Source organism: Crinia signifera, chromosome 1 (assembly GCF_055691185.1).
Source record: "Crinia signifera chromosome 1, ASM5569118v1, whole genome shotgun sequence".
NCBI classification, from domain to species: domain Eukaryota; kingdom Metazoa; phylum Chordata; class Amphibia; order Anura; family Myobatrachidae; genus Crinia; species Crinia signifera.
The window spans coordinates 350,366,009-350,389,760 of record NC_139217.1 but is presented as its reverse complement, the minus strand read 5'-3'; the positions used below and the strand labels follow the sequence as shown (position 1 = coordinate 350,389,760).

Genomic DNA, 23,752 nt, shown 5'->3' with positions numbered 1-23,752 from the left:
GAATGCAGTCATACAGCACTCACGTGTTATGTATACTTCGACTTGTATCTCCTGGAAGATAGTTGTATGTGAAGGCATATGTACATCACAGGGTTCCAAGGTTCAGGCTGGAGTCCATTATGCGTTCACTGGTGTCCCTGGATATCAAGGATGCATACTTACATGTACCACTCTGAGAATCTCATCAGTGTTTCCAGCACTTTGCATCCAGTCCAAAAAAAAACTGCCTTTGTGCTTTGAAGGCCCCTTGAGTCTTCACCAAGATATCATCAGTGAATGGTGCCCAGGCTGCTGCTATAGGGAGTCAGAATACTCTCTTAGCTGAACAATCTACTTATTGTGGCTCAGTCAAGGGACTCATTGATGACGCACCTTTTGCTGGCAGGATAGGCCCTGCTTGACACCTAATGTTTTTTTTCCATGGGACAAGATTGTCTACTTACAGACTTTGGTCTGATGACTCCTTCATCTGTGTCAGGTGTCAATCTGCACAAGGTTTCTAGGCAAACAGATGTCAAGCTGCATGAGGTTTCTTAATTCTCGTACTCCCCAAAGGATGACGTCTAAGGTGACTAAGACACGTTAGTTATATTTCCTGATTGCTATAGTGTATGTTTTCTTTTAAAACAAGCCTCCTGCCTTCCTGATCCCAGTGCACTTTCGGTCCTCTCTACTTAGTCAGCATTCACCACCAAAAATCAGAAGATTGACAACTGCAGTGTCTGTTTTTCATACATACATACATGCAGTAGTAGGTTCTGCCCAAATGACTGTATGATTATAGCACATGCCAACTTCAGCCATCGCTATAACCTAATCTCAGGTCTTGTACTGGTTATTTTAATTTGTTGTTTTGTTTTAGGGTGTGTATATGGTTTTTAAGAAAAATATATTCAAAATTAGGACTTTTATACGTGCTTTTAAAATCTTCACTAGTTTTTTTCCCAACCCTTTATTCTCAATGAATTTCTTTGTTGTATTTATAGATTTTCTTTCTCTGCCAAGGTCTTTACTTTGGGACTAAACTGTTTATCTCAGACATTCCTGCTGATATTACCATTTCATTGGGTTGTTGGATTGGTGGTGTTTATGATTATTGCCATTGTTTTGTCATTTGTCATAGGGTTGTACAGACCATACATAATACAGGAACACACAAGGTAGATAAAGTAGATGCACACATGAAAACAAACTATAGGGAGGACTCTTAAATTGAGATCAACAGGCAAAAGAGTAGAGCTGAGTATTAAGTATGGACTCATAGGGGGTATTCATTCCAGGAATCCGAGTGCAGGAACATCTCGAAAGTTGGAATCCCAGACTGTTTTTGTTTCTCTCAACTGCAACTCAACAGCCGGAATTCAATGTTTTGGCTGTCGAATGTCGGAAATTCTGTGGAGTGTCGAAAAACATCGTGAAATTCAACAAAACAGATCTGACTTGTTTTAAAGTCGGATTTGTTTTTTTGGGGAACTACCTTCAATGTGCTACAGTGCAGGTTTTAAGAATATCCATGCTTGATCATAGATTGTTAAATCAAATTGACTTACGATATTACTTAAAGCCACTTGTGCTCAAACATGTGCATCCTTAGAACCTGGAGTGTTATGGTGGGAATATTACATTTTCGGACCGATCTGCAGATAGGGCCTGATTCATATTTTTAAGTAAAGCAAAAACAATTACACAACTGGGCAAAACCATGTTGCACTGAATGTGGGGAAGATGTAACCTGAAAATTAGAATTGGGTGGGGTGTGTTCAAAATAATCTAAATCGCAGTGTAAAAATAAAGCTGTCTAACCTTTGCAGGCTACAGTATGTGCAAAAGCAGCCAGTATTCAACCTGCACAGTAACACTATAAATGTATTGGCTCCTCCTTGCTTTGTAACATGTTTTTGTTACAGTTACTTTTATTTTTTGCTTTAGTTGCTAATATGAATCTGCTGATGATAATTGCGTAGTATGTGGTCACGATTGATCAGCTATGATTGGACATAAATCATCCAACAGGTCTGCATTTACAGATCATTGAATTGTTGAATCTGGCAATTTCATACATTGTCACAGCCTACAGCCCAATATTTCCCTGTCCCTTCACAGGGATAAACATGGAAATGTTTACTCGCCAGGGGAGGGAAGCAGACATTGTGTGGTTAAACACCAAGCAATCGTACAGTTTATGGACACAAAAATCTCTTTCAGACATTATACCTGACAATGTATGCCCAGCATTGGAGTACCACTTTTGTAAATAAATTGTTTTTATGATAATCCCCTTATTAAAAAGTACCATGTATTCTATTAGATTTATTCCAATGATGGTAACATTGGTAATAACATAGAACAGGGGTGTCAAACTCAAATTCATCGGGGGCCGCATCAGCAGTTTGGTCACCCTCAAAGGTCCGGTTGTATCTGTAGGTCCCCCTGTATAATTATAATGCCATGACACCACAGGCTGCTCCCCCTGTATAATATAAAGTGAATGCCATGACACCACATGCTGCTCCCCCTGTATAATAATAATGCCATGACACCACAGACTGCTCCCCCTGTATAATATAATAAAAGTAATGCCATGACACATAAATAATTATACAGGAGGAGCAGCCTGTGGTGTCATGGCATTATTATTATTATTATACACGGGGACACCTCAGGAAACAGCAGATATATATATTTTTTTTTATTGTGAGTGTGATCCTCATCCTCACTTACTGTTTCTCTGTCTGCCCTGCAGCTGCTGCGGCTTCCAGCTTTTCTTCACTGCTTGCTGCGGCCACACTGTCCCCTACTCCCGGTCCAGCTTCCCTGCCTGCTCCTACTTCTCTACAGACGCATGGGCGGGCGGCGTCATCGTCATGACGTCCCCACCCAGTGTCTGTCACTGCCGGGCATCAGAGGGAACAGGCGGCCAGGCCCTCCTCCACGTAGCCTTGGAGGCCGGCGGCCATGTTTCTGTAGCCGCATACATATGTGCCTACAGGAACATGGCCGCAGACAGTAGAGGAACAGGTAAGGCGGACGTGGACGCGGCCCGCAGCACTCCTGTTTTAGACACACTGCCCCTGCATGCTATCTCCTCACGCGGGCCACATGACGAGGTCTGGCGGGCCGGATTTGGCTCGCGGGCCTTGTGTTTGACACCCGTGACATAGAAGGAGGCATTTCCTTATGGTTCCCTTTTCTGTATGTTTTGTTTATTGTCTTAAGTCCTTATCTTTGATTGTTGGTCGCAATACGGCATACAGATAGATGCCTAAGCATCGCAGTATGATCCATTTACTCACAGACGCCTATTAATCCCATTAAAGCTGGCCATACAACAAGAGATTTATTGTCCAATCTGTCTGGTTGGAACAAAAATGTGGTAATTTATGGGAGCAAATGACAGTAGACCTTATGCTTCGAAATGCTGGAAAACTGCCAAAAACAGTCATTCTGATATACCAGATTGTTGTGAGAATCGAAAAGATAGGACAATAAATGTTTAGGAGTATGGCCAGCTTAATGGGCCTGCATCACATCAACAACATAGCTGGTCACATTTGTACTAGCCAATCAAGATATACACTTTACTGTATTTTTAAGATCAATCTTATTAGAAGAGTATGATGATAGGCTAAACAGATTGGTAAAATATTTTTGTCGATCATTAACAAGTATTTTCTGTTTATATCCTATTCTTCCTAACTTTGTAGGAACAACAAACGTGGACAGCAAGGCTGGGACAGAAAATACATTGTGCTAGAGGGGTCTAAGATCTTAATCTTTGATTCTGAAGTGAAAGAAGGTGTGCTTGACTTTACTTATTTATTTACTGAGCTATGTTTACTATGAGCTTTATACGTTACTGTGAAAGCTTTCCAAACCTCCAACACCTAGTACTGGCCCTTCCTGTAGAGATGTGGGGAAGGGCAGCTACATGTCCTGCCTCTGCAGAATGGTTTATTAAAACCTTATTCAGATTGAACACTTGATCTAAGTAATTGTCATGTTTTCCTTCCCGCATAGTGACCTGCAAACTATCACTTGTATAGTCTGTTTCTAGAGTGCTCCCTCTATATTCATTCCCCTTTATTATGCCACCTTTCCTTTCCAGTAAGTTTACCCCCTGCACAAAAGTACATCGAAAAGTTTTCATTCCATAATGTGTCACCATTTTACAATAATATCTTCTCTAGAAAACAAGTCTTGGCTTGTGTTGTATCATGACAATATACAGAAAGAGCAGTGTATTGCGCTCTGTAAGTTTATTGAACACTTGCATTATTGTCCACAGGGAACCAGCGACCTTCGGAGGAGTTTGAGCTTTGTCTTCCTGATGGCGATGTAACCATTCACGGAGCTGTGGGGTCCACCGAGCTTGTGAATACTGCAAAATCAGGCGAGCATCTTACATTGCTAAAATAGTATTTTACTAAGAATATTGGTTGCCAGTCCCTTTTCAATTTCTATTTTCTTTAAAATTTTATAATATTAGGTTATATTTCATTGTGTTTAAGAAATGGACATTTGCCTCACACACTTTCTGACTAGCGGCACTGAATATATATATATATATATATATATATATATATATGTAGTGCCACTGGTCAAATAAGATTTACAGTGTACACACTGTCGTCACCCGCTCTACATGCAGGTCATCAAAATTGACCTGCATGTTCAGCCAATGGGGGGTCTTTAACAATGCATGGGATCGTGTATCATTAACCACATTGAGCATATCACATCGCAGAGCCTTTCTAAACAATATATTTTTTAAACTTGCCTAGTGTGTACGGGGCTTTATAATTTGGGTTTAATAAAGTCTGACAGCAGAAAGTCTCAGTGCATGCACAATGTAGGATCGTAAGATGTACGGCTACTATACACATACTTCAAGCAGGTGCTGTCAGATCTTTTTGATGAATAGTTTCCACATATTCAGATTATTAATTGAATTTGGGAATTTGCATTTACTTAATCACAGATTGGCTAGTTTGGCACTGACACAAATGTAGCAGCTTTAGAATTAAAAGTGAACAAATTGTAACTTTTTTAGAAGTGTTGTAGCTATGATATGCATAATGCAGTGGTTCCCAAACTTTTTCAGCTCAAGGCACCCTTTGGGTCTCCAAGATTTTTTGAGGGCACCCTTAAGCCAAAATAATTACCGAACTGTCGTTTTATAAGTGTAGTTGTGTCAAAATAAAAAGATTAGTATTTAGATCAGGAAAAAAATACTTATTATAAGATAACTTGTTTGCAAAAAGGATGGTTGGGAGGTTACACCAACTGCCATTCTAAACACTGCACTCCATGAGGAAGGAGGAAAGCCCATCGAAACGGTATCGTCGACTGTGACATATTCTCTGGAAGCCTTATAAAGATGGGTGACTAAATGATTCCCCATGTTCTTTTTAAACATATATGGGTCAGCTGTCATGCTATGCATTGCCGATTTCTTTTTCATTAAATCTGCATATATAAAAGGTGTGCTGTCCTATATGTGTCGACACATGAGTTACTCTATATATATATATATATATATATATATATATATGTGTATATATATATACACACACACACACGTAGAGATATATATATATATATATATATACACACAGGTACTCTTTACCTAGAACGGCGCCCGCGATTAGAATCGCGGGCGTCGGGGGTAAAAAATCGCGGGCATCGCGGGTAAATCGCGGGTACATAAAAATCGTGTACCCGCGATGACTGCGATTTTCCCATAGGGAACAATGTTAAAAAGCCTGATTGACCGCGATTTTACTTTAAAATGCCTCAATGCCCGCGATTTTCACATAGGAATCAATGTTAAATGGGCTACAGAGCCCAAATAGGCAGAATTAACCCTTAAATGTCACCCCAATTTTTGTACGCCACCCCACGATCCACGCCAACCCGAAGCGTGGCGAGCGGCGGCGGTACGCGTCCTCCGACCTTTTCATGCCCTACTATCCACGTCGGCGTGGAGTTGAGAATAGAATAGTGTGGCAAGCGCAGCGAGCCACCGAGCCCGAAGCGTGGCGAGCGCAGCGAGCCCCGCGGATACCTTCACAGTTATACGCGTCCCCTCGCGGGCTTCACAGGTATCCGTGGCGAAAAGCGGACACCTGTGAAGCCCGCGAGGGGACGCGTTTACCTGTGAAGGTATCCGCGTCCCCTCGCGGGGCTCGCTGCGCTCGCCACGCTTCGGGCTCGGTGGCTCGCTACGCTCAAAATTGACCTGCATGTTCGCTGCGCTCGCCACGCTTCGGGTTGGCGTGGATCGTGGGGTGGCGTACAAAAATTGGGGGGACATTTAAGGGTTAATTGTGCCTATTTGGGCTCTGTAGCCCATTTAACATTGATTCCTATGGGAAAATCGCGGGCATTGAATGCAAAATCGCGGTCAATCAGGCTTTTTAACATTGTTCCCTATGGGAAAATCGCGGTGATCGCGGGCATCGCGTCGCGGCCGTTTATGTACTGCCCGCGATGCCGCGATCACCGCGATGGGCGCCGTTCTAGGTAAAGAGTACCTACACACATATACATTCATACGTGTGTGTGTGTGTGTGTATATATATATATTTATGTATGTATATATATATATATATATATATATATATATATACACACACACACACACACACACACACACACACACACACACACATATCCGTGGCTGGGCGGCATTCAAAAAGACTGTTTATCATGCAGTAAAAAAAGCCCACCCACGGCTTGTACATTGACTTGCTAGAGTCTTGGAGGGCACCGCAGCATGATTTGACCACAAAGTGGCGTGCCGGTCCCACCCATCTCTATCTATCTATTTATACACACAGTAGGCAAGCTTGGCACTCTGGACGAATTGGTCAGCTTCTGGGGTGCCTTCACAATATTGACAGTCCACAGTTCCCCAAGGAACAAACAGCAGCACTCCACAGTTATAATATCATTAATTTAACATGGTTAAAGGTGATACATTACGGAAGCCAAAGTTATCAACGTTTCATGGCCAGGGCGGCCATTTCCTCATGATGATGGCTAGCTGAAAAGAAAGATGTCCGTGCAGGTATGTGTCACCTATACTACACCTATAACTTTGGCTGCCTTAATGTATCACCTTTAACCATATTAAATGAATGATATTATACCTGTGGAGTGCCACTCTGTTTGTTCCTTGGGGAACAGTGGACTATATATATATATATATATATATATATATAAGGAACAGTGGACTATATATATATATATATATATATATATATATATATATATATATATATATATATATATATAAATATATATATATATAGAGAGAGAAAGACCGCACTCTCACCCAAACAGGAACAGCAGTGGGGTGCCCAACCAAAAGTGCAGACCCAAAAAGGTGTACACTCAAAAATAATCCAAATATCTGCACGCAAGGGAGCAGAAAGGAGAGCACTCGCCAATCACAAAGCAAATTTTGTGAAATCCAAGATAGTAAATAATGAATTTAATAAAGAGTCATCAAAGTCCAGCACAGACAAAAAGGTATACTGTATGACAGCCCCGACGTTTCGGTCCAAATTATGGACCATTATCAAGGAGCATAGCCATCATAGGAGTCTGGTAGTCAGCGTCGAAAGTAATCTCTGCCAGGTAGGTCAGATCATAGTCTGGTGGCTGACTATGATCTGACCTACCTGGCAGAGATTACTTTCGACGCTGACTACCAGACTCCTATGATGGCTATGGTCCATAATTTGGACCGAAACGTCGGGGCTGTCATACAGTATACCTTTTTGTCTGTGCTGGACTTTGATGACTCTTTATTAAATTCATTATTTACTATCTTGGATTTCACAAAATTTGCTTTGTGATTGGCGAGTGCTCTCCTTTCTGCTCCCTTGCGTGCAAATATTTGGATTATATATATATATATATATATATATATATATATATATATATATATGACACAGTATCACACAGCATTGTTTTAAGAAAGTAAGTACACTAAATTTTAAGAAGGTACAGTAAGCCACATTAAGGCTTTGCTGCGGGCACTGCTAGCACAGAATCGCACAGCCTGTCAGTAGACTCGTGCACTGACAGGAGCCAGGAACTGGAGGACACTGCCGCCGAACAGACAAGACAGGAAAGCTGAGTGCAGCATCAGGGATTCCACCTCCCGCTGCACCAATTGGTTAGTACTGGTGACGGACTTGCCACACTACCAGTAATGCTCTGTGCCGTCTGAGGGTCCTGGAAGCGCAGTACAGGACAAGCGCCGACAGCTGAGTACTGTATGACAGTGACAGTGCCGCAGATCGGGGCGGCCCGCTCGTATCGCAGGGGGGGGGGAAGACATGTGCATGTCAGGCTCCATGTTAGAGCCACCGGCCGCGGCACCCCTGTGACAGCGCCGCGGCACCCCAGGGAGCCGCGGCGCACAGTTTGGGAACCACTGGCATAATGTCTTACTAACATAAACATCTAGTCATATTGGTGCCGGACCGAGGTTGCTCAGTGTTCCTCTTCGTCTGATGTTGTATTGTTGTTTTAATAGATGTGCCGTACGTGATGAAGGTGGAGTCTCACCCGCACACTACTTGCTGGCCTGGGCGTACACTGTACTTGTTAGCACCGACTTTTCCTGATAAGCAGCGATGGGTCAATGCGTTGGAGTCTGTGGTTGCTGGTGGAAGAGTTTCCAGAGAGAAAGCAGAAGCTGATGCTGTAGGTACCAGGATTTGTTTATCTTCACGTTTCTTAGATATTACAGAACCTCCCCAAAGCCAACATTTGGCTGTTTATCTATAAAAGCATAATTTTCTATACCAGAGCAACTGTTTCTTTGCATTACCATTTTATCACTTACAGTCAGTGGAAGTAGCCATTTTGTGCATTTTTATGATTATTGGTAGATATACAAAATGGTTGTCCTCATGGATTTGGTATGGAATCCCGGCGGTCGGAATCCCGGCCTTCAAAATCCCGACGCTGGAATCCCCGACAAGGGGGGACGTGGATCGACCCCCCTTGCAGGCTCGCTGCGCTCGCCACGCAGTGGGCCCGGTGCCTCGCCACGCTCATTTGTTCTCCCTCTATGGGTGTCGTGGACACCCACAGAGGGAGAAAGTTTATGGATTTCGGCGGTCGGGATTCCAGCGTCGGGATTTTGAACGCCGGAATTCCGACCGCCGGGAAATTAACCGCATCCCGTCCTCACAGTGTGTATGAAATAGGTACATTTTACAATTTATTAGAAAATAATTGCATGGATATATTTCCTTTTCGAGGTGGATGATATATTCTTATTGTGGATGTTAGTAGTATGGAACATATACTACATAAAAATATTTATGAATAGTTGCATGGAAACTAATTTTATTTGTTCTGTCAAATTACATGAAGTATGCAAAATGTGATCTTCAAAATTAAGCAGTCTGTTTGTATACAGTATTGTCATTTTTCACTTGTTTTATGTTGTGTTTTGTCAGAATTTCACACTTTAATCTTGTATTTTCCTCAGGCAAATAGTTTGCATAAACTAGGTAGCTCTGGTAGTGATAGAAACTGACCATGTTATACATACTAATACAAGCAATAGATAGAGAAAGGAACAACTTTTAAGGTGCAAAAAAAAAAAAGTATTTGTTTCCTTTTAAAGTATCTAGGCTTGCAATACTATCCCTTTAAACCGGGACACTCATGAATTACACAGGTTCTGTGGCTGGCTGACCTGAAGTCTGCATTTCACCTGGTTTTAATCATCCACAGAACCTGTGTAATTTATGAGTGCCCCAGTTTAAAGGGATGGTGTGGTAATCCTACTTTTCTATCCATCTGGCACTTTTGTTATCCGTAACTTTGTACTACGCACAGAGTTTCCCGTTCTGCTGATCCTGGAATCCTGTGATTGGCAAAATCCAGCATGTTGGAACGTCCCTATTTGCTGATTCCAATCTACAGTAAAAAAAATATATTGATTTTTAATATGCTGATTAACAGAGACCACTGTTCACCAATCGGATCAGAGTTGGGGAATTGGTTCTTAGGTGTATGGACTGCATAGCCTTGACCATAGTTTTTAAACTCGCTGACCATATTCCAGAAGATGGTTCAGTGTTATGGTAAGACAAATAGCCGATACCGTTAAAAAATGGGTGTGGCCTAGCTCCCACACGGCCACACCCCATTTTAAAATGGGTTGTGGCCTACCTACAAGCAGCACCTTTATGCTATATAAAACCATCTTGTGATACCTCAGCTTTAAACTAGCAGCACTTGTATGTGTTGTATCAGCTTTATTTTAAACCAGCAGCCCATTTAATGTATTTATAACACCTTCTGACACATTTATTTTAATTTTGGCAATCCATTTAAGCACTACAAAATGCCAAACATCAGACAATCTGAGACCTTATTATATTATTCTTGCAGCATAAACACACCACTGGGGAACTATAATAAAGATGGCCACTAAAAGGGTCCATGCTGGTATCATTTTATACATGTTAGAGGGCTAGGTTTGCCAAGGCGGGAAAGGCACACCCCACCCTCCTGTCTCACCAGAGTACTCAGCGGTGTGTCAGTGCTGCAGTGGGCAGGTGTAAGAGCTGACAGCTGCTATTGAGTCCACAGTTATGGTGTGCTACTCCGCTGCGTGCTGGCTCCCGAACCCACGGCACTGCCGCAGGGTTCTCAATAAGAAAAGAGGCTTGAGAGTCAAAGGGTGGCCTTCACTGACCTATAGTATCAAGTTGGTTATAACACTGTAACAGAAAGTAACCAATACAAAATGCAGCAAATTCTTTTTTGTACTACCACACACTAGTGACAGAGGGCACTAGATGCATAAAAATAGAGAAGACTCACAGGCAGATTAGATAATGTTTAAGAACATTGCTTTCTGTTGTATGATTTATGCTGTGTTCTCTGCAGCTTCCAGGCTCCTAAATTGTAGTTTTCAAAAGATACTGTACCAACATTAGTAGAATACAATACTGTCTACAGTTCAGTTTAGAATGTAGGGATTTGGTCTAGACCCCCAAGGTCATTTATTGTATGGAAAAGTGCATCACTCCTGTGATGCACTTAACAGACTACAAAACAAGAATGCAGTAACATCATTTAAGATCTTAAGACATACTTATCGCAATGGGAAATATTGCGTGCTGGGTTTTGCTACAGCATTTTACAATATCTTGAATAAACATGAGTGCAAGTATTAAACACATTCAAACCATGTGCCCAGGTAACCTTATTCTGCTGTGTACCTACATTAACAGTTATTTTCTAGGATACACATTTCTTCCTTGTCTACCTACAAATTACAGTTGATGGCACAGTAGGTGCAACGTTTTATCCTACCCCTATAAAAATCATGCATGAATAGTTGGATGGAATTAGTCCACATGCCCACAGCATCAGACACATAGTAAGGTGCATCACTATTGTGGTTGGCCTTATAGCGTACAAAACTCTGAAGCCCATTTAGGCCTACACTCATTATCTGTGGTGTGTCACAGAGGGAGTTTAGTTGTAGCTTCATCTCAATCCTTCCATGGTAAAAGGGTGCCCACAATGTCACCAGGGCATGCACTAAATCCTCATTTTGATCCCAGATGCTACAATTTATAGCCATACTGCGGTTTACAACACAAATGTGTCACCTTAGTGCTCCAGCATTTTTGTTTTGTTGCTGACCATTACAATAGATCCGTTTTTATTGAAAGAACAGTAGGTCGCGCAGATTTATGTAATTGCATCATATTGCTACCTCCCTTGTGTAAGATTAGTATATAACTGTATGTTGCTCTTTTTATGACATCAGGATGAGTATATTGGAGGTGACATGTTTTGTAGAAAAGGTAATTATCATGCGGATATTTAGTCTTGACAAAAATCTGTTGTGTTTGTTACCTCTTGTGACACTGGCGGCTGCTGCTGTAACTCACTCTCCTTATTTGTCACTGTCACTGTGTTATACCCTATTGGTAAAGTTTGGATGTGTGAGCAGCATGTCATTTTAGATTTTTACTTATTCATTAATGAAGTAATTTACATTCAAAACGCGTACATGTAATGCAGCATTCTGCATAATTCAGCCCTTTTTTACCCACAGAAATTGCTTGGAAATTCCCTGTTGAAACTGGAAGGAGAAGATCGCCTGGAAATAAATTGCACTATACCACTGACCGAGCAGGTAGGCACATGTGTACTGTTGCTTTTTTTTAACCCTTTGAGTGCCAAGTGAATTTGTCAAAATTGGTGTGAAAATTGCCAAACAAACATCATAATGAACCGTAATGTTTACCTTATGTAGGAAATATAATCTTTTTTACACATTATTTTGTATTTGAATTTTATATAACAAATGTGAGCGACGCTGGCAACTTTATTGGATATATTGCACGTCTCTCACAGATGTTGGCACTCAAAGGGTTAAAAAACAAAAATGTTAACCCTGGATCATTTTTTATTTTTTGTACACCTTTGCATTTGAAAAATAAATGTGAAGGTTATATTGAAGTGTTCTCTGGCATATTAAACTTATGAAGCCGAGTCACTGAAAATAACGGGGTGGAGGAACGTTCAGTCATTCTGGCTGCTGTAAAAATCGTTTTGCTGTGTGTTTAGATTGTCCTAGTCGGTGCAGAAGAAGGCCTGTATGCACTCAATGTGCTGAAGAATTCGCTCTCTCACATCCCTGGCGTGGGGGCAGTGTTTCAGGTTCATATTGTTAAAGAGCTGGAGAAACTCCTACTTATAGCAGGTAACTTACTATATGCAGATACATTCTGTGTTGGGTTTGACACTTGATAAGGAAAAAAACACATTGCTAAACACTGAAATGTGCACTTCACAGCGTTTACACCTGTCTACAATCCCATAATGTATTTGGCTTAAAAGATCACTACATGGGAACAATATATATTTAATGTGTTTTCAAATCCCATGTGAGAGCATTGCTTTAAAATGAATTCATTTTGAAGAATGGAGTGAGCAGTTCCCCTAATCTGTTGCTGAAGAGGAACAGAAACTACCTATTCCCTGCATGATTATTATCTCCTAGCCCTTTTTAAGAAGGGGCTTAAATGAGCAGAATAAAATGACGGATATGTAGTGCATTATATTCTGTGCAAATGTTAGCACTAGATGTCTACACTGGAACACACCCCTGTCTGCTTTTCATGTGTACCCATGTAGATCCTCCGCACAATGTTTTATAGTCTGTGATGGGATAGTGGATGCTAGCAGAGCTAAAACCATTCTATTTGAGTTAGTAAGGAGTTTAAATTATGGGTAGGGCTTTCAGCAGCACCAGCCATGTAAAATGTGTGCACTACTGGACTTGCCCCCAGCATGACATGGGCAACTTTCATTAGGGGATGTGGCCTAATGGACAGATGTCACACCCCAGCAGTTCCAATCTGACCGTTTTCCTGGGGCATAGAGATGACATCTCCAAGCACCATCCAAAAGACACTGCATGGAACAGTTTACTAAATCCTGGGTCAGACTTTGATGGGAAAGGGTTATTGCTTAGGGTAGTGATGGCCAACCTTGGCATTCCAGCGGTTGTTGAACTACACATCCCAGCATGCCCTGCATCAGTTTTAGCATGGCCAAATAGTAAAACTGTAGCAGGGCATGCTTGGATGTGTAGTTCAACAACAGCTGGAGTGTCAAGGTTAGCCATCACTACCTTAGGGGAAGAGGAAGGATTAGTGCAGTGGTGTCAAACTCATGGCCCTCCAGCTGTTGTGGAACTACACATTACAGCATGCCTTGACACTGGTTTTATATAATGGATTGCTAAAACTGTGGTAGGGCATTCTGGGACGTGTAGTTCCACAACAGCTGGAGGGCCATTAATTTGACACCACTGGATTAGTGTAACCCACCACTACATTCTCCCAAGGTGGTCTCCCCCTTTAAAGAGCATGATTATGGTAGATAAAAGAGCAAAGATTACATAAGTAATTATAAACTTATCCTATAGAGCAGTGATGGCTAACCTTGACACACCAGCTGTTGTTGAACTGAACATTCCAGCATGCCTTGCTACAGGTTTACTATTTAGCCATGCTAAAACTGTTGCAGGGCATGCTGGGATGTGTAGCTCAACAACAGCTGGAGTGTCAAGGTTAGCCCTCACTGCTACCTTTACCTAGAAGGTAATCATACGTCCCCTATTCTAGACTCAGGTAAGATATATTGCAACGTGGTAATGCAAAAATTCAAAGTCTCTATATGTGTTTTAAGGAGAGGATCGTGCTTTGTGTCTGATTGATGTGAAGAAAGTGAAGCAGTCACTGGCCCAATCACATCTGCCAATACAACCTGAGGTATCTCTCACTGTGTTTGAGGCTGTTAAAGGATGTCATCTGTTTGCTGCAGGAAAGGTAAGTTGATAGCTCTTTTAGAGAGTACTTAGTTATGCATTTTGAGTGACTAGTCTTTGCCAAGTGCAGTTTTTTATCCATCTACGTTCTTTGAATAAGATGTCCAAGTATGCTTCCTAAGGGGTTCAGAGAATATATTTTCTAATAAGCAAATAATATGACTTCATTAAATTCAGGATCAAGATGTTTCTCTTTCCTCTTTTTCGGGAACACTGGGCTGTGGGGGTATGGACAGGACATATATATTGTTTTTTTATTGAATTCACACATGTTGCTTTCTCTGTAATGTCGCAGCAGTTTGGTCATAATTATACTTTAATCTAATTTTTACTCAATACCATAGTTAACCTGACTTCAGGAAAGGGCTGAGGATGAGCCACCTGAATCTGCTCTGCGCCATATAGAATTTTTGCTATTGTATGCCTGTTGCTTCTCTCTATTTGGTCTTGCTTAGAAAACATTGGATCTTTGCTGGGTGCAATTTTTTTTTTTAAATGTAGCTCAGTAGTATATGAAGCGCTAATGGTGTACCGCTTTATCCTGAAGCAGAAATCTTTTACAAGGCAAAATCAGGGCAGTTTTGCCTTGTAAGTGATTGCTGCTTTAAAATTAAGCATCTCTTAGGCTATTACGTATTACCCCACATGTGTTAGTTACATTATTTTAGGATTCTGTGCAGGGATACAAAATATTTTCTATTATAAGATGGATAGAATTATGATTAAGCTGTATGTGAGTTAAGCATGAATGTCACCATATTTACTTATGTACAAGTTGAGTATCCCTTTTTTTTTTTTTTTTTGCTAAAAGCACTACTGGGTACATCTGTAAGAGCACTACTGAGGACATGATATGTAACTGGCACTACTGGGTACATCTGTAACTGCACTACTAAGGACATGATATGTAACTGGCACTAAATATGTGCAAGACAATGACTGCTTAGAATTCATATTCAGAAACCTTTTTTTCATTCACAAATAAAACATACTGTATTTGTGTGTATTTTTTGTGTTTGATGTGTTTGTACTACAAAACTGCAAGATACCTCATTGAAATATAACAATATTCTGAAATATGGAATAATCCGTTATCCAAAATGCTTCTGGTCCTGAGCATTTTGGATAAGGGATACTCAACCTGTACTTAGAGAAATATAAGCGTTAAAATAACGAAGTACATAACTAATTTTATATTTTTGTAGATTGAGAATGGATTGTGCATTTGTGCTGCAATGCTGAATAAAGTTGTTATATTAAGGTTTAATGAAAGTCTCAACAAATTTTGCATCAGGAAGGTATGTGAACATTTATTATCCCACTCGACCCAATTTATGTCCTTATCAAAATCCTCATCAAATTAAATTCATGCATGTTTTATAGGAAATTGAGACATCAGAACCCTGTAGCTGCATCTATTTTACTGGCTACAGCATCATCATAGGAACAAACAAATTCTATGAGATCGAGATGAAGCAATACACTCTTGAAGGTGAGAAACTGGATGTAAGCCTCTTTGTAGATGGACCAAATCTTAAGATTAACATGCGTTTATTTTTACATTTCTAAACCTTACCAATTCGATAACCTCTACCCAACAATTAGATTGTTTTATTTTCCATTTTTGGGGGTTATTCTGGTTCATTCGCAAAGGCACAATTACTCTCTAATGGACAAAACCATGTGCACTGCAGGTGGGGCAGATGTAATATTTGCAGAGAGAATTAGATTTGGGTAGGGTTTGTACTTCAAACTGATATCTATATTGCAGTGTAAAAATAAAGCAGCCAGTATTTACCCTGCGCAGAAACAATAAAACACACAAATCTAACTCTCTCTGCACATGTTACATCAGCCCCACCTGCAGTGCACATGGTTTTGTTCATTAGAGAGTGATTGTGCCTTTGCGAGTGAACCAGAATAACCCCCTTTGTGTATACTCATCAGCTAATGACTGGACATCATCCTGACTTGATATTTGTGAACACTGGCCCTTTTGTGCCAAAAGCAAATACCATTATACAAGAACTGACATGAGTTGCTTTACTTCTGTGGTACATAGTTCGCTATGAATACTGACTGAAGTGAAAACAAACTCTGTCATAGCATACCCTACATATAAAGGGATGTTGACGATAACAATTTCAACATTCTCAGAATATTGACTGGTGAAATGATGACATTGATGTAGGGGGAAATTTACAAAAGGAAATTTTTAAAAAAATAGGTCTATTTGTATCCAGAAATACACTCATTTTTGACATTTACTATCCCGAAAATACGGCAATTCGTATTCGTATTGATGTGCTATCAATAGGAATACGAATTGCCATATTTTCGGGATAGTAAATGTCAAAAATAAGTGTATTTCTGGATACAAATACACCTATTTTTTTACAAATTTCCTTTAGTAAATTTCCCCCATAGTGTCAACATTAGAGTAAGGCTGGAGGAGGCAGATTCAGGTAAGGCTGCAGGTATGGGTTTAATTTAAGGCTGTGGTTAGTGTTAAGCACTAGGAAGAGGGGTAGATTATACTTACGGGGAAAAAAAGGGTAGTCAGAGTTTTGATTTGGAAGTGATGGTCACGTGGACCCAGAAGACACCACTGGAGCCACTGCAGCCTTCAGGAAAAGGCAAGTCACTGGTGTGCCACCAGGGATAATATGTCAGTTATAACATGTCAACATTTCAACACCACCTACAGGATGAATGTTGATATGGTCGACATACCATACCCAACTCCTCATAACAGACCGGTCTGGTGAATACATTCAGTGAAGGATATGGTATAGACTTTTACAGAAGAATGTTAACAATTGACAGATTACAGTGAGCAAACTGACTAATTACTCAGCCATGTATTAGAGGGCACTATCCTATAATTACAATCTTCACAATATAGCTAAGGAACGGAAATGATTTAATGTTATCTGTTTGAGTATTTACTTGGTTGTGCAGACAGATGTGCCCATTACCGGTGACCGCTTTTGTACTGTGTTCTTATAAATACATATATTTGGTGTTCTATAGAGAAAACTTACTGTCTATTTACCATAAATGCTTGTGGAAATGTTCCGAGTTCTTTGCAGTAACAATGTGCTAAACACGTTTTCTTGTATTTCCAGAATTCCTGGATAAAAATGACCATTCCTTGGCTTCTGCTGTATTTGCCTCCTCGACCAATAGTTTTCCTATTGCTATAATGCAGGTGAACAGCACAGGACAGCGGGAGGAGTACTTACTCTGCTTTCATGGTAACAGCATTACTTTATGTGTCTTACATTTGCTTCTGCTGGTGCTGAGTGCAGTGACTATTATTTATGTCTGTCTTTGCAGAGTTCGGTGTGTTTGTCGATTCTTATGGAAGACGGAGTCGTACTGATGACCTGAAATGGAGCCGGCTGCCTCTAGCATTCGGTGAGGGCATATGTAATATACTTATATATTGCTTCAGCTCTGCTTTATGCTAATGAAGGGGACATCTTTGTGTACTTGTCCTGTGGAATGCATTTTATTACTGGGTACACAGTACAAACTGGAATGTATTTTGGGTTACAGTATATTAGATCTACAGAGTCTAGGTCTACCGTCAAACGGTGAACAGTCAAAAGGTCGACATGGTCAAAAGGTCAACATGAGTTTTTCATGAGTGAAATTGTTTAAATCAAATAGTTCCAACTACAGTACATTGTCTAAATGACAGTTGTCCATTTTCTGATTTGGGAAACAAATGATTTAATTACAAATTACATTTGATGGTTGGAGGGACGTTGGTCTGATGTGTGGCCAGCATTAGAATCTATAGATCCATACACACAGTGCATACTGCCCGTTTTGGCGATTTTTCCCGGGGGTGGACAACTTTCCATAGCAGAATGCTATGGAAAGCCGCCCACTCCGCCGATCATCTGCTGGTAATACCAGCTGATGAGTGGCCAGGCCAGCGGTGATGCGGGAGCACGCATCAGCACTGCCCCGTACACATGGGGCATCTTTTGAGATGAAAGCACCTCAGACTGAGTTGCTTTCAGCTCAAAGTTGCCTATTGTGTTTGGGCTTTAACTCTATGTCCATGTGGATGATAAAGTATGGAAAAGTAATTTTTCTACAAAAAAATTCATGAAAAACTCAAGTCGACCTTTTGACTGTTGACCAATAGCTGTTGATCTTTTGACTGTCGAAGTAGACCCTGTAGAGCGAATGACTGGATACCTGTATTTTGCATGCCATTAGTTTGAACACCAAGCCTTACTAATATATAGCCGGATCTCATTGTTCCCCTTCTAGCTTACAGAGATCCTTACCTGTTTGTGACTCATTTTAACTCCTTGGAAGTGATTGAGATTCAGGGACGTGCTGCTTTAGGGTAAGATTTATTTTTCTAAACTAGTAAAACCTACTTCAATAATAATTTCAAATTGGTTTTCATACATGCAATTTTTACTATTGCAGTGTTCCAGCCAGGGCCCACTTAGATATCCCAAACCCACGGTATCTGGGACCAGCAATCTCATCTGGAGCCATTTATCTGGCTTCTGTATACCAGGATAAACTGAGAGTCATTTGCTGCAAGGGCAATCTGGTCAAAGACGGCGCAAGTGATCTCCATCGTGCCCCATCAACAACGCGGAGGTAAGCACACATTGGAGAGTTTATATAAACATTCTAGTTACTGTTCATGTTGGAGTACCTGTACCAACAAACAGATACATGCCCAGTGTGTACAAGGGATACACTTTTTTCAATAGGGGATGCGTTTAGGAACATGTTGTAATTCTCTGTCAGAGGATATGTCAATTTATTCAAAAGATGAAATTACTTTAAACCCCAGAATGTACAGTTCAGAGGTACAAACAGATGACACATACTAATTATTTCACACAATATGATATCCACTGACAGAAAAAAAACTCATTCCCCTGAAGATGTTCATGCTACTTCAGTAGTCCTATGTAGAAAGAACCTTATTTATAGATGTCTTACTTTTGCTCTACGTTACAGTCCCAATAAGAGAGGCCCTCCTTCCTACAATGATCACATAACAAAGAGAATAGCTGCCAGCCCTGTGCCAGGAGAAATGCAAGGCCTAGTGCGGGAACCTAGCACACCACATCGTTACCGCGAAGGAAGGACAGAGATGCGCAGAGACAAGTCTCCTGGGCGACCGCTGGAAAGAGAGAAGTCCCCAGGAAGACTACTAAGCACCAGAAGAGAAAGGTCACCTGGAAGATTATTTGAAGACACCAACAGAGGCCGTGTTCCTACAGGAACTGTAAGAACTCCGCTTTCACAAGTCAATAAGGTATAATAAACTCCTATTTCTGTGCTCCCTATAGGAACATAATGTGGTATGATTCAAAGAAATACATCTTTATTGGAGATGTCCTCCCACACTAATGACCCTTAAATGTAATCCAGTACTGAAAACTAGCAAATAAAGATTATTCATTAACGATACGGATATGTAGATCTTGGGAGTTTTTCCCCAAGATACTGTACTTAACCATTTTTAGCCCATATCTTTCACAGAGATGTTGACACTCATATTTTGAACATCTTTCCACAGAGATGTTGGCATTTTTAGCATATATTTTGAGCATCTCGTAGAGATGTTGGCACTCAAAGGGTTAAGTATTTAACACCACCTATAATCTAATTTTTCCATTATTGCTAAAAACAACTTATTTGCATGTTTATTAATGATATTTTATTATAATTATTTTATCTAGTTGTGTGACTTCTCTATATTTATATAACACAGTATACTGTAATTTGAGAAATACTAGTTTACAGTAGGACAGTTACTGGGAGAAATGTCATTGTGTTGACTCACACCAGCCAAGTATTGATTTACAGAAAAAATGGAGGTGAGGGGGGTATCCGTGCGCACTATTTTACTACGGAGGTATGTGCAGCCCTCTGTTGCCAATAAAGAGTGACACCAACTCTTGGATATACACTTTTGAATGGGGAGATAGGTCAACAGGTTTAGGCGCACATAGCCCGGAGTGGATATGTAAATGATCTGGACCCACAGTGGGGAATATTTGACCAGAATAAAGATTTATTAAAACATACAATTCACAAGAAATTCACAGATAAAAAGTGCAAATGCAAATGGAAACACAAAAGTGCAAGTGCAGCAGCAGTACAGGATTCAAAGTGACAATGCATATATATTCAAAAGTGCATGTACAATGAATTAGACGGGGCAATCTGATACTTTATCTCACCATTCCAGGGTGGTGCGGTGGGCTGGGTGCTATTAGATGGAAATCCCGGGTAGCAGGAATAAAGCACCACCGCACAGGCTTTGGATGGGGATAAGTGGATGTTCAGCAGAGTCCTCCCGTCAGAGTGTTGGCATCCTCATAACATGTTTCGGAATCTGGTTCCTTCTTCAGATGTGGATGCCAACACACTGAAGTCAGGGGTTTTTATACTATGTGGGATGAGGTGATTTGATTCACCTGTATCCCACACCTCCGTTTTCAGGAAGTGACATTTTTCTGGTGCACTGGGAAACTTCCTCCTCCATATGCATCACATAAAAAAACACCCACAGCGTGGTTCCGCCAAATGGCAGATGCTGCAAGTGTAATCACATGTATTGTGGTTACATTCAGTCTATAGCGCTGCCGGACCGGAAGTCTCAGACCGGAAGTGACATTTGCGTGTCACAGCGCTTCCTGGATGCGTTCCACTGATTACATCCAGTCTATAGTGCTACCGGACCGGAAATTACAAACCGGAAGTGACGTTTGCGTGTCACGGCGCTTCCTGGATGCGTTCCACTGCGTCTTAGACATATCCAAGTTTTCACAGGTTTTTTTCTCCATTTCGTTATGGCGATTCAGGTTGCTTATATAACATAGATTGTTCAGTTATATGAGGACTCTTCTTATGTGGATCTTTATGGTCCTTTACTTGAATCCCAATTCTCCATTTTGAAGACTGGCAATCCAGCAGACAGCGCAAAGGGATATATTATATGGCCACATCTAAAGCTAAGCCCTACTTCATTCAGGCTAAGTCCATCCCTGATGTGGCCATATTTAATGTAAGAGTCCACCAGATGTCATATGAAATGAGAAAAATATATAAAAAAATATATATAAATACATGAGTTAAAAATACAGAATAAAAGATATAAAATATACTTTAATCTAAAAACCACTTTAACTCAAAATCTATATTTAGTCCATGTGGCGTGAGGGTATCAAGATTAAAAATCCAGCGCATTTCACTCTGGGCGAGAAGTTTTTCTACATTCTTCTCTCTCCAGGTGTCTCTTGCTACTTGGATTCCTAAAAAACGTTTAATGTGCTTCTCATTGCTTCCGTGTTTCATTTTGAAATGCTCGGAGACTGAATGACTCATGAGGCCTTTTCTTATATTATATATATGTTCAGCAAGCCTCACTTTTAGGTTTCTTGAGGTCTTGCCCACATATATTAGGCCGCATGTACATTCCAGAAAATAAATCACATTCCGTGTATGGCAGGTGATAAAATCTTTAATTTTGTAGGTTTTGTCTTTATTTTAAATTCTGTATATTTTCTTTCTATATTAGACTTGGTGGTGGCTTTGCACATAGTGCAATCCCCACATCTGTGAAAACCTACATTCCTCGTACTTGGAGGTTTTTCAATGAGAGCACTTCTGACCAGCTGATTTTTTAGTGATTTTGCCCTTCTATATATAAAAGATGGCTTTTTGGGGATTATTTTGCCAATCACAGGATCATCTTGTAGGATTCTCCAATTATTGGAGAAAATCTTTTCCAATTTTTTGTGATGGCTACCGTACTGGCTGATAAAAGACCATTCTGTTTTATTTTCCTGAGCAACTTTATTTTTTTCTATCAGCAAAGAATTTCTATCAACTTTCTCTAATTCGTCAAGGGCTTTATCTAGGGTTTGTTCTGGGTACCCTTTTTGTTTGAACCGATCTTTCATTACAACAATCTCTTCTTGGAGGATGTTAGGATCCCCACAGTTCCTTTTAAGTCTCTTAAATTGTCCTAGAGGAATGTTTTCTAACCACCGTTTATGATGTTCACTCTGGATATCAATATAAGAGTTAGAATCGGTTGGTTTTTTAAAAGTTTTTGTGCAAATATTATTGTCTTTAATATAGATCGTCAAATCTAAAAAGCATATTTCTTCCTGACTGATGTTAAAAGTCAGGTTAATATTAAAATCATTACAATTTAGACTTTCACAAAACTCATTAAGATTACATGGGTTACCACTCCAGATAAAAAGTATTGATTTACGCCTACAGGTCTAAAACATACAGTTCTTTTCTATTGTGTGGAGAAGATTGTAAGGAATGCAATTATATCTCAAAAGATATAGTGAATACAAGTCTATTCTAACTGACTATCTAGCACCTATCATAGGCTGTAATACGTGAACTGTAATGTGGTGTTATAATAAAGATTACAACATTGTACCTGTTTTATATACACAGTTAACTGATTAAGCATTTTTCCTAGCAATGAACAGACCCTATTTATACCACTTTCAGACCGCACTCTAGACCCTGGTTATTGCCATGTCCTAGCAGCCCCAACACGGGTCTAGGTGCGGTCTGAAAGAGCCACCACTGGTCGAACAACACGGGAGTTCAACCCGTGTCAAGTGCAGTGTGAACGGGTGCCTGGGTCACCGTTCACACTGTCCGCTCCAAGTGCTGCCTCCTCCCAAGCTCCGGCTGACTCAGCTCTGCCCCGTGTGACGCCACCAACACAGCAATAAACCAGGTCGGTGTCGGAGCATTCAGACCGCATATGCCGTGTCGCTCTGAGGATGGGTCCCGTGTCCTGATCCCGGGTGTGACAGGGCATATGCGGTCTGAAAACATTATTAGTTACACAGAAAATTTTCCCAGAATAATGTCCTGCACATTGGTCAAATAAGGCATTTTATGATGAAGCTCATGGTGCATGTCACGCTTACAGATACATCCTCATACATTTAGCATCAATAGCCTACACAGTATGAGATGCCTGGCACCAGTGAGCTGTTGGGTCCTGTGCAACCCCACATTGGGCATTTCTTTTGCCAATGCAATGCACATGGAACCCCTAAAAGACTGTGCTAATTAATTTGATATGTGACACTTGCATGTTGTGTGCAACTGACTAGAGAACAACAGAACCTATTGGATACAAAGCTGCTGCTGTATTGTAGAACTTGGTGAACAGATTCAGAGACTCCATCGCGCATGAGGACGTGGAGATTTTCTGAGCTCCCTACCCACCTCTGTTCTCAATATGCAGTCAGCAATGCAGCTATGGAGATAGAATCAGACACAAGACGTAAACTGTGCTGGTGAACTCACGCTGCTCTG

At 40.6% G+C, this 23,752-nt stretch overlaps 1 protein-coding gene across 4 annotated transcripts in view; it reads left to right on the top strand.

Moving 5' to 3' along the window:
- CIT (citron rho-interacting serine/threonine kinase) overlaps nucleotides 1–23,752 on the top strand; it is a 134,252-nt gene that overhangs the window by 108,436 nt on the left and 2,064 nt on the right. For 3 of the 4 annotated variants that reach the window (XM_083147027.1, XM_083147037.1, XM_083147054.1), the window contains 13 exons: nucleotides 3,705–3,796; nucleotides 4,286–4,390; nucleotides 8,549–8,718; nucleotides 12,110–12,190; nucleotides 12,625–12,760; nucleotides 14,254–14,393; nucleotides 15,598–15,690; nucleotides 15,776–15,884; nucleotides 17,521–17,649; nucleotides 17,732–17,812; nucleotides 18,683–18,761; nucleotides 18,848–19,027; nucleotides 19,397–19,697. In XM_083147027.1, the coding sequence (XP_083003153.1) occupies nucleotides 3,705–3,796; nucleotides 4,286–4,390; nucleotides 8,549–8,718; nucleotides 12,110–12,190; nucleotides 12,625–12,760; nucleotides 14,254–14,393; nucleotides 15,598–15,690; nucleotides 15,776–15,884; nucleotides 17,521–17,649; nucleotides 17,732–17,812; nucleotides 18,683–18,761; nucleotides 18,848–19,027; nucleotides 19,397–19,697 (1,696 nt within the window). Of the gene's footprint in view, nucleotides 1–3,704; nucleotides 3,797–4,285; nucleotides 4,391–8,548; nucleotides 8,719–11,818; nucleotides 11,856–12,109; nucleotides 12,191–12,624; nucleotides 12,761–14,253; nucleotides 14,394–15,597; nucleotides 15,691–15,775; nucleotides 15,885–17,520; nucleotides 17,650–17,731; nucleotides 17,813–18,682; nucleotides 18,762–18,847; nucleotides 19,028–19,396; nucleotides 19,698–23,752 lie in introns of those variants that run through there. The other variant, XM_083147045.1, reaches the window with a different exon arrangement.